Source organism: Branchiostoma floridae, chromosome 10 (assembly GCF_000003815.2).
Source record: "Branchiostoma floridae strain S238N-H82 chromosome 10, Bfl_VNyyK, whole genome shotgun sequence".
Taxonomy (NCBI): domain Eukaryota; kingdom Metazoa; phylum Chordata; class Leptocardii; order Amphioxiformes; family Branchiostomatidae; genus Branchiostoma; species Branchiostoma floridae.
Window position 1 is genome coordinate 19074550 of NC_049988.1, and position 11785 is coordinate 19086334.

The 11785-nt window shown below is 39.1% G+C and overlaps 2 protein-coding genes and 1 long non-coding RNA gene across 4 annotated transcripts in view; 1 reads left to right on the forward strand and 2 right to left on the reverse strand.

Annotated features, from left to right (window-relative positions):
• Positions 1–1773: 1773 nt before the first annotated feature.
• LOC118424598 lies at positions 1774–2836 on the reverse strand. Its single transcript, XR_004832218.1, has 3 exons — positions 2773–2836; positions 2361–2422; positions 1774–1898 (listed from the first exon to the last, which is right to left on the reverse strand). It is a non-coding gene; the product is annotated as an uncharacterized LOC118424598 (long non-coding RNA).
• A 77-nt stretch (positions 2837–2913) lies between these two features.
• On the reverse strand, positions 2914–4974 carry LOC118425054 (post-GPI attachment to proteins factor 3-like). The gene is made up of 4 exons (XM_035833870.1): positions 4959–4974; positions 3683–4017; positions 3024–3176; positions 2914–2919 (listed from the first exon to the last, which is right to left on the reverse strand). The coding sequence occupies exons 1-4, from the start codon at positions 4972–4974 to the stop codon at positions 2914–2916; spliced, it is 510 nt and encodes a 169-aa protein (XP_035689763.1).
• A 687-nt stretch (positions 4975–5661) lies between these two features.
• Positions 5662–11785, forward strand: part of LOC118424622 (late secretory pathway protein AVL9 homolog) — a 17689-nt gene continuing 11565 nt past the window's right edge. For both annotated transcript variants that reach the window (XM_035833264.1, XM_035833265.1), the window contains exons 1-5: positions 5662–5963; positions 7343–7463; positions 7874–7959; positions 10603–10674; positions 10969–11058. In XM_035833264.1, coding sequence (XP_035689157.1) covers positions 5871–5963; positions 7343–7463; positions 7874–7959; positions 10603–10674; positions 10969–11058 — 462 coding nt within the window. In that variant the 5' untranslated portion in view covers positions 5662–5870. The remainder of the gene's footprint in view (positions 5964–7342; positions 7464–7873; positions 7960–10602; positions 10675–10968; positions 11059–11785) is intronic.

Consider the following 11785-nt stretch of genomic DNA (forward strand, 5'->3'; position numbering starts at 1 on the left):
ACTGTTGATACAGTGTAACATCATGGCTCAACATGAAAATGATGCGACATATTCACACACTTACCTTTCACCTTGACCAAGTTGACCTTGTTATAAGGCAATTAATATTGCTGATATTCTATAGATGTGACATTGTTGGTAATATAAGATACCATAATGTTGTGTTCATTGCAAAAGTATATGAAGTATGATATTTAATCTTGTACAATGCAACTCAACTGGTGCAAAAAACACCATTGACTGTAACCCAAAATGTGAACTTTTAAACCCAAATTTACTTATTTCTTAAAGAATAAGGTAAGATGACAATTATTGTGTGAAAGGACACCAGTGGGTGCTGCATACATCGACCCTGTGTAAAAGCATAATAAAATGCCATGAATGTGCAGAATTCTGTGGAGTGATTCTATGTAGTACATATTACGGGGAAATAAGATAAAACAAGCTTTGCAGCCTTTACTTACCTTTTCATCACCCCTCAAAAAAGGTATTTTTTTGATTTTCATCGTTTATCGCGCAGCCGGCCATATCTGAGGGTAGGTTTTGGCAACTTTGTGGAGTCATATCTCAGCAACCCTTCAAGATATTCGCTTCATCTAAAAAGCATTTTACTCCTCTTGGTTAGCTCTTTCAGAAACAGTAAGAACAGTCATTGTATTGTGTTTTTGCCAAGGCACAGGATTTTGCCTTGCCGGGCTTGAAGTGCTGACCTACTTTTTCCTGACGATATCCCTAACACGCGGCAAGGCACAACTTTTTTAAAAAGATTTCTGTGAAGTGAACACACCTGTACCATAGAACCACCACTGGCGCTGTCCCAGCATGCCACAGGGCATGGCCGTCAAACGTCCACCATATTGGAGCGAAGTCCCCGACCTCTAACAGTCCCAGAAGGTTAACGAGGACGATGGCGGTTCCACACTTCCACATGTGGGGCTGCTTTCTGTTCTTTATGGCCAGAACAAACCAGAAGACTCCATTCACTACGGCTGAAACACGAAGATATGAAAAACCAAAAGAGTAAGAGACATGCTCTCTGATTGGATGAAAGTCAAATAGAATAGTGGCATCTCATTTCCACATGTGGGACTGCTTTCTGTTTCTCACTGCCAGACCCAACCAGGAGACTCCATTCACTACAGCTGAAACACAAAGATGTGAAAATCCAAAGAGTACGAGACATGCTCTCTGATTGAAGTCAAATAGAATAGTGGCATCTCCTTTCCACATGTGGGGCTGCTTTCTGTTCTTCACTCAGCCAGAGCCAACCATATGACTCCATGCATTCATTACAGCTGAAACAAAAAAAGATGTGAAAAACTGAAGAGTATCGAGACCTGCTATCGGACTTGGTTCAACTGGACAAAAACTATACATGTTAGTCATGTGTATAATCATCAAGAATTAGTGCATGTAAACACGTTTTTAGAGAGTAACAAGACATTTTTGGGATCCAATTTGATATTTCATTTTGTACTAATTTGTGACAGTATTGTATTGTATAGCTGTTAGAAGACCTTTGGCTCAACATGCCAATTTCTGTATCCGTATCAGTATAGCCAGACTATAACATGCCCTTTGGTGTAACACACCAGCTTCTGTCTGTATCTATATAGCCGGTATAGCCACCCTTCTAAATAACACACCAGCTTCTGTACAAGTATACATGTATTGTATAGCTGTGTCTTTTGGCACAACACACCAGCTTTCGATAAACAATGCACATATCACATAATATAGAAAGAATGAATATCGACACAGACTGACCTACAGTGACCATGACCTTCATGTTGTAGCCATAGTCGAACTTGACAGCAGACAGGTAGTACACATGACCGGCAAACAGTCTGAGCAGAACAGCTCCGAATATTAGGGACTTCCAGAAACCACCAAAACATCTGCAAAACAACATTGACAACTAGGTTGAGTCTACCAAGATAGTGTGGTCAAAGAAATCAGAATATTTCTTGGTTCTTCAGCTTTGGTACTATTTAACATTTTATTTCTTGAGATTTACCACATTTGGAGGCTGGAGGGATTGGCATACATGTAACAGGTGACTATCACCTTTTCAAGATGTCAACACCTGAATCCAGACTTTAAGGTTTGATCCACTCACACCGTGAAGAACACAATCTTTTTGTTAAGTGTGGTGGGTTCACTCCCTTCTGAAATGATAACGTGCTTTAATAAGTCATGGCTCTCCCTAAACACAGGACCTCCATTTAACGTTCGATCTGAGGGACATCCCTAACCTAATAGAGCATATTGTACAAGCAGATCAGACATACCTGTAGACAGAAAATCAAGAAGGGAAAAACAAAAGGATTTTGACAAAATAGTGTAATAGCTTTACCTACCTTCTGAAACAGTGAAACAGCTGGAAGAAAATTATGGACGTTGCACTGAAGTAATCCAGTCTCTGTAGGGTTTGAAGAAAAAAACAATAAAAGATATTTAGTGACTTGCAATATGAAACATCTTATTTCCTTGACGTGATTCATTTCATGTATCACAATCTTTAGATAATTGAACTTCATTGTACATACTGTGCGTACTGAACCTAAATTGCTTTGCACATGTTCAAGTTGAATGTAGTCTCCTTCCTGAATTGTGTTTGCTTCACATATTATACACACGTATTATTATTTAAGTGGCACATACATGAACTCGGTAATCAAATTGAATTTATCATCGTTCAGCCAAATTTATTTTGAAAAAGAAAAAGTAATAATGAGAGTATGAGAAATTAAACTGTAGATTGTGCCACACCTCTGTCCACACCAGGTCTCTTGTATGGAACACAGTGGACCACAACCACGCATTGACAGCTATCTGAAAATGAAAAACAAAAAAGTTATATGCACAAAGATGTTGCAAACAATCAACCATGCAAGGCTAATAAATGTCATTTCATCTCTAGCAGAATAAATTAATTCCCTTTAGCACAAATTGTCAATCACATCAAAGGAAGTTGAATTACATCACAAATTTCTAGTGCTAGTACATATTAGGTAACTTACCAAAGCATACACGTTGACTGTCCAGTACAGGGGTGCATTTTTGGGCACTCTTGATCGGAACACCCCTATCATGACGAGATGGGCTAGTCCGTTCAGCACAGAGAACACCACAGAGGCAGGCTCCTGTGCTCCCAATACTCTAACAAATGGCCACTGGAAAAACAAGACGAAACATTAGACTTAGACAGCTGAGGAAATTCAACACTTATCATCTACTTACAAGACCAAGGAGTTGCGACTCTACCAGCTTGCTAAGTAGTAAATGTGTCATGTTCTTTGTGTGTGGACATCATGTTCTTATATGGGAAATGAGAAGAAGCTTCATCTTCCTCTATCTAGAATATCTTGATTAATGGGTGTTTGAATTTAGCTTCTAGTACTAACAGGGCTGGTCATATGGGCAAGCCACTAGGAGCTTTTTTTTAATCAGGTTAGTGGACCAACATTTTTAGTTATATCTACTAGTACTCGTGGAAGAACACTCGTTGAAAAATTGTACCCATGGAAAAATCACACAGGTCCGAACGGATGGTAGGGTGCTTTTTTGCCTGATTGACACTTTCAATTGCCCCAAACAATCAGGCCAGTGGACTTGTCTAACCCTTTGAAAGATACACAAAACCTTCTGGCTTGCAAACTTCAAGTTTACTTCTTAGTACCTTCCCATAAAACTGCGGCACGTCTTTTCCAGCCCTCTGGAAAGTCTGCACCGTGTCCCACATGCACTCGTACTTGCATTCCTCTGTACAGTCCCACCCGAGGAGGCCCATGTAGCGGGGCTGGTTTGTGTTGAAGCGCTCCAGTCCGGGTCCTCTGCACTTTGCGTTCTCACACGTCTGAAGACAGGTCAGGAAACTGTACGATCTGTCTCCCAGGGAAGCAAGGCATGCTGGGATACCAGCGGCTACGAGAATGGCGACAAGGGCAACGATGTCCATCTTCAGAAGATTCTTCTTGAAGTTTTCACTTGTGACTTCCTTGTTTTTCTTCAAACCTGTAAAAATAACAATAGCAATATTAGTAACAAAGTAATTGACTTCCAACAGTATGTTAGACCAAAAGTAATCCACAATGTAACATTATAGCCAATGTTTAAAACTTATTGAGTGAAATATGACAATCATTTGTTAAACGATAGGGAACAATGTATTTGGCTAAGTAAAATTTCCATGGGATGGATGGCATTAACCAATATCATGCCACCGCTATTCTCTGAGGAAGTTAAAAGTTGCATATCACACACAGAAACAAACATAACTGAATAACTAAAATACTCACCCTCAAACGTTTAAAAAAATCTTTGTTTGATGAAACCTGCTAGTTGGTGACCTCAATGGATGATACGCACCATATCAAATGACGTAACTTAGAATACCAACACAAAAAGATGGGCAAACTGTCAGTCACGACGACTGTAAAGATTAATGGCAATGAAGTACTATAAGTGAGGATTACTCCTATATAACACATTACAACCATTCATTCTACGTCCATGTCTCCATTTCATTCATTACAACTTCTGACTTTGCATTTGGTGTTGATCATTGTGTTTTGTCTATGACTATGAGGGTCTGCATGCTCTTTTCCGTAAGGAGTAGGCAGGCCCTTTTTAATTTCCCGTAATTCGTAGGGAAGCTATTTTATTTTACGTAATTCGTAGTGGGATGAGGCGTAAAGCATTGGAAGCCTTTGTGAATTGAACGTAAAGCATAGTCAGCCGTCCCGAATTTAGCGTAAATCATTGTCAGGACCCCGGGCCATGCTGACCCTCGTCTATGTCTCAGGTGCCTTCAACTTTGACCTACGAATGGGCAGTCAAATCCATGCATGAGCTTATTACAATTGCACAAACCTTGTTACCTTTGCATGCTCGCTCCGAAGCTCCCGGGATTCAAACCCGCGACCTATCGTGCCAAACCCGCCAAGCGCACAAACCTGACGTGCAAACCATTCGGCCAAAAGGCTTGAGCCATTTGGAGTCTTCAGTTTAGAAGTCTTTGAACCCCACTGTTATACTTGTCTCAGACTCATGAACTTGAAGACCAACGGCTTGAACAAGTTAATTAAAAGTTTTGCAACAATGAAAGCAGTGAATGATGCATTGAAACTTGAAAAAAATGCAAATTTGCAATTATGCACCCCTGTACTAGACCCATGTGAATATATATGTATATATTTATAAACATAAACATGTAAACACCAATTTATAAACACAAACACAAACATACTGGCACGCTGTTGTTCACTACAGCTCCTCTTCCTGGTTTGCACAATTTTGAACTGGCCTTTGGCACTTCACGAAGTTAAACCTCCTCTGATTGGCCAGCCTTATAAAAAAATTCTCATTTTGAACCAATCAACTGCGATGTAATTTTCCACAAGATGACGTCATTCTGTGCACAGGATTGTGGAAGTTCTCATTTTGATAGAAGGGTTAGAAGATATTAATAATAGTAATAAAATTGAAGATCCAAAAATATAGTCAAGAAGACAACAATACTGAACTATAATAATAATACCTACAATTCACATTTGATAGAAGATAGTTGTCTTTGCGTTTCAAACTACTGAGGTGATAGGGAAAATATTTTTGAAAATTTATTTGACATCCCCTAAAATGAATGAAAGGTTGTTTGATCCTTCTTCCGCCATTTTGGAAGTTTACAGAAACTGAACATCTCACTAACAGGTGCGGCAATCCTGGATATTTCGTTTCGGGACATGAACAAACTGGTCTACGATGGTCTGTCGTTTCTTGTTTTGTTTCTAGTGCTCCTTGTGTGTCTTACGATTCTGTAACGGCCGTCCAGCGGCGGGCAGTTCGGCGCCAGGGACCGTACGTTTGCGATGGCCAGCTCGGTGGGAGTCGAGGGTGCCCCCGAAGACAAGTCCGTACTGCACGTCGTTGTGGTCGGGTTTCATCACAAAAAAGGCTGCCAGGTAAAATTTGTACAAGATTATCTTAAGTTCTGTAGGACATTTCTTAGTAATCTGCAGCTTAGAAGGTATTTTATTCGGTGTGATCACCACGCATAAATAATTATGATAATTTTGTTTCTTTTGAGCAAGGGGAGGGGCCAGAAGGTAATTATGATTTTGATTAAAATTTTCTGGTACTTTCATATGGTAATAAAATGCAATAAAGAATGTTGGTCATAGCATTCTTTGTCCATGCAACCATTTTCTGAGCTCAAAAATCCTGAATATAATGGGAAAGCAGATATTATAACTATATATAATTATAAGTGTAATTTAGTTCAGAAAATGATAATTCATGCATATCATTATGATAACTGCTATAATTCATCCACGTCTTTTCTTGCCTTTTGTTATGCAAAATAAGCATTACAATAACATTACAATTGTCTGGATATCAAATATTATAAATTATTGATCAGCCAATACAAAGTATTCATTGTCAATCAATACATTGTCAAACTCAAAGCCATATCAATTAGTGATCCCATTGATATATAGAATTATTGAACAGACTGTCACATTGTAACAGCTGTTTCTGATAATTATCTCTTGTTGCAATTGATCGCTGCTTAGTTCAATCCTTTGTTTCGAAGCTAGTACTGTTCGTTCATTAATTTCGTCTCCAATTTTCGTTTCAATTCAAGCTCAATATTGAGACTTCAAATTCGATATATGTACATTGGATAACTTTGTTCCTGGGCTTGCCAAATGAGGATTAGATTAGGAATGATCATGAATGACCAAACTCACTCAAATCAGTTATGTTAACTAAAACCTAGTAAAGAGACCACCGGGAAGATTCAGAAATAAATAGATAAATAAATGTTGTTTTCTTGAACTGAGATGTCATCATGATCATCAGAACCGGAATTTGAACCGTGATCTACTACTAGCGTAGACTACCATACCATCGGGAGCTCGCCACTATCTGTATCTACAGTGCTGGCTGGGGAATTTTTACGGGGTTGGATTATGTTTCATCGTTAGATTTTATTGGTCACGACGCTGACGGTGTAAACTCAAACAGCCAGCTGAGGGATGACACCCCTCTGGTAGCGAAATCTCAAACTTTCTAAGGGCAGCTAAATCAGGCAAGCTGAATGCTTAGCAGCCTGGGCCGAGTAAAACGAACCTTAAACCGACCAGCAGAGATCAGGAGCTCAACTGTTATGAGGCCGCTACCAGTTGGGCTACAGGGACATCTATTACTATACTAGTACATGTATACATGTACTAGTACTGATCAGATGACTCTGTACATCCTTCCATGTGCAGGTATGCGTACCCTCCCTTGTTGGAAGTATAGTGATGACCAGGTTGATTGTTGTTCCCATGCACAGATAGAGTATGCGTACCCTCCCCTCCTGGAAGGCCAGCCCCCTGACAGCCATGACCTGCCAGATGAGTGGAAGTACCTCCCCTTCCTGGCTCTTCCAGATGGAGCCCACAACTTTGAAGAAGGTAAGGGTTTAGAATAGCATGTTGTGTTGAAAAATACTTACATTTCATCCACAAATTATGTTAAAAATAAAAATAAAACGCCGCAGGTGAAGTGAACTTAAATGAGTTGTATGAATTTGGCATTTGAAAAATTTGAGTAAGCAAGTAGAGTTGCACTTCTAAACTAACTGAGTATTGTTTTTTCTTATACAGGAAATTGTGACCATTTTATTATTGTTTACTTGAAGTATGGCCTCATGTATATTAACATTGATTCTTATGGCATGTTAGCAACAGCATGTCCGTCACAAATCTTTCTTGATTGCATCATCAGTGCTATGTAGCTATATTATGCCATCATATTATCATCAAATAATAGATTGAACTTTATTTACAAATTACAATTCTTCATGTTCTGTTTGACTTTTCAGATTTTATCTACTTCCACCTGCCTGGGCGAGGAGGCAGTAAGAAGACAGTGTACGGCGTGTCCTGTTACAGACAGATAGATGCAAAGGTAGGAAATTAACTAGTCTGTGCTACGTTTATGAAGGTTACTAAGCAATATTCAAATACGATTCAATCTCTACAACTGGATGAAAAAACCTCCGGATGTTTATAGAGACATCCATCACTCTTCTTCAGCGTCACTAGAATGAACTGGCAGAAGAACTCAATACAAGTACAGCTAACCAGAAAAACTGGTTGAACCACTAACTCCGAAGGATCGTATGCAAAAGTCAATCAACAAGCCTGTGGCTATTACAAAGGGCCAGTCCTTCCCCTTTAATGCACTCGAGGCAACTCCTCGAACATCAATCAATCATTCGCTTGCATCATGAGTTGAACATCGGACCCCCATTTTACATCCCTTCAAAAGACGGGTGCAGCCCCAACCTATGTGCCCTACCCAGGATGGAACCATGAGGCTGCTACCAGTTGAGCTACAGGGACATCCCTAAACATTACCATGCACCATCACATTCATAACTCCTTGTAGGCCCAGCTACATTTGTATAAGCTATTTCTAAAAGTTTCCTAAGTTAAGACTTGAGAAGCTTGAACTCATTCTTGAGCTACAGTACAGGTACATCCCTGTTACTCCAGGTCCCTTAGCTACCTGAGTGTTAAATACATTCCCATCTTTTGAGCATTGAAACAGCCCTTCTCAATGATGTAATTCCCCCAAGTAGAAATATTGTAACCTCCTTCAGAGTGATTGGAAAGCCGTTCAGCACCAAGGACAAATGTTACTACCCCATGATTGTTCTTCTGAATCTGATGAAAATGTTTGTGACAATGCCAGTGTTTTTTTCAATTCAAATTTTTATTCCCTCTCACATTTAAGTAGCTTTAAAATATATCGCTCATGACTGAAGTGTGACGTTTAACATATACGTGCCATTTATAGAGGAAGACAATAGATTTTGTTTACTTAGAACAAAAAATACACATTTCAAAATCTGATTGCAAAATTTGTGTTCCAGAGATTATGTATATTGTATATGGCCTCCTTTGGTCAACATTGACTATTATTATTAATAGTAAAACCTGTCTACATGATATATATGACCCCTTTCGGTTGATATTGAATATGGTAAAATCCTAATTGACATTAGCCCTATGGCTTTGGCTATGGCTTAACAGTCCTATACGAGATTGACAGTCTCTGTCCAGAGTATTGCAGTTTTATTAACAAAGTGATATATATAGAATACAACACGGTGTATTCCGTATCACCCGAGGTATCAGCCCGACCGCGGGTCGGATCGCCCAACGGCCGAAAGCCGGAGGATGATCCGGCCCGCGGGAAATGTATTCAACTTTTCAACCGTGCTGTATTTGGGCCGTTCAACATAGTTCGATTTACTCAAAGAAAGCCTGTGTGATACAACTTTCGAACCTGTGTGATACCGAAGTTATCACATTGTCCGGAACACCCGTATCAAACGTTTTCTCGTCACAGGTATGACATAAATTGGCATATCGTGCAGATTTACATGTGTATTTGTTCTGATCATCCTTTGACATTCCCTTTGGATACATGTAGTAACAAATTCTAATCAGATCCAATAAAATCTCTGCACTACGCACATCTATAAAGGGCAGTTTTTATGACCAATCCAATCTTGATCTGACTTGTAGCCTTAATCTTGGCAATTTTATTGCAAAACCAATTAAGACTGGGAGCTTGTTGTACAAATTTCTCCTACATGATTTGCGTTGACTTTATGCCTTGGGTTAAAAGAGGACATTTGAAGGGCAGTTGTATTTTACCAGTGCACTTAATATTTCTACTGCAAATGAACCAGTGCATCTAGGTATTTGTATAGGGTAACATACAATGTACATTGAGGTATGAAAACTTTTATCATATTATTTGTTTAGAATTTTGAAGCACAACCTATGTCAATTTTTTTCTACGTTGGACTTGGCAAACTTTTGATCTTTTTTCTTTGTATTACTTGTTTGGAATCTTGAAATAAGCTGTAGAATATGGGTTTATTTTATGTTGGCACCCAGCTTTTTTCTGTGCACCTAATCTTTTATGTTACATGCAGGTCAGCACTAGCCTGGGTACCATCCGAATAGTAGTTTGCTCCTATGTTCGCTTCTGCTATCCGTCTGGAGACCTGTACATTCAAACCGTTTGGTGCTAACGTTGAAGTTAATGAGCAAATCAAGGAAAAGGTTCTAGAGCACTCGTTCGATGACAACAGGCCGGCGCCCACATGCGCTAGGGGACGTGGGGCTTTTCCTGTGTTGGAACACCGGTTCGAACGATCACTTGAACCCATTCCATAATTCGGACATATGTGGGGACCAATCAGCGCCTGCGTCCAAAATATGGACGATTCCAGACATTAAGATGGTCCGCGTTCCCAGACGGAAACACAGAGAAGCGACTGTATATAGTGTATAATGAATGTCAGAGCTAGAAGCGACTGTATATAGTATATTATGAGCGCCGGAGCGAACTACTTTCTGGATGGTACGCAGGCTAGGTCAGCACAGGTGGATTCCAGAAAATGAATTTCTTTCCCAGGCCCCTACAGCGGTTGCTAAATGGACATAACAGTTATGTAGCAGAATTTAGAATAACTTACAATGTATTTAGTGTTTTGTGCAATACTTTTAGCCTGTTTTCTGTTTCCTGCAGGATTTGATCAACAGAGAAGCTGACATGACCAGAGAGACTGTGCAGAAAAGTGTCTGTGTACTCAGCCATCTGGTAAGCAAATACCACCACAATTTGGTAACTATAGTGATCCCAAATCTAGACACGTTACAGTGCTTTTGATATTTCAGAGACAATCTTTACTGTTTGCAAAGAAATTTGATATGTCACTGTAGTTTGAATGGAAATGTAAGTTATTGATATTTACATTTGACAATGTTTATAACCAAAGGCATGTGATCGTTGCCATACTGTATTTTGTTGTTTTAGTAAAGTTGTACTTTATTGTGAACTATTCATTTAAACGTACAGTGTTTCCTTGATAATGATATCTTTCTGTTGTTCCAGCCTCTGTTTGGCCTGATAAAAGCAAAGCTAGAGTTGTGCACAGTGGCATACTTTGGGGAGCGGGACTTCTCAAAAGTAACCATCCTGAAGGTGGGTACAGTATGTCTTAAACAGTACATGTTATGTTCCAAATGTAGCTGAAATCTTTGTTATCGACTTCCATATAACGCTAGCCTAATTCACCTTTTTCTGTGGGGTAACCTATATCCATTGTTAAAAAAAAAGGCTATTTAGGAATATCAAGTAAATGTTGGTGGTTTCAAACTTCAATATTTTGACAATACACTTTGTGAATTGCAAGTTGAAAACACCGTCCGCCATCTCGATATCGCTAGACGCCCAGCCTTTAAAAATGACAGGTATAGGTGACCCCGCGGATAAAGGTGAAGTAGCATGTTTTTTGTCAGCAGTTTTAAATGAAATGTACTTGACTTACGCCAAAAATAGTTACTCCAGAACTGCATATGGATACAGCCTAGGATGACAAAATATAGAATTATTATAGCACTTAAATGTATTGTTTAGTGAGTGAGATCCATACTTAGTCAGTAACTCACCCTAAGATATTATTAACTCTTTTAGCCATACATTTTTTTCTATTAATGATAACAATATGTAGAATGATTAGAGGTTGTAAAATAATGCTAGGAAATGTTTATGTACTAATCACAAGACTACCTGTAGTGTTATAGCCTTGGATGACTTGAATGTTCTGTTTCGATCTTTGACTTTCTATGGTGTTTTTTTTTAATGTCTTGCAGGCATTTTATTTTATATCGACCATCATTCAATCAATCAACCAACTAATATCACTTTA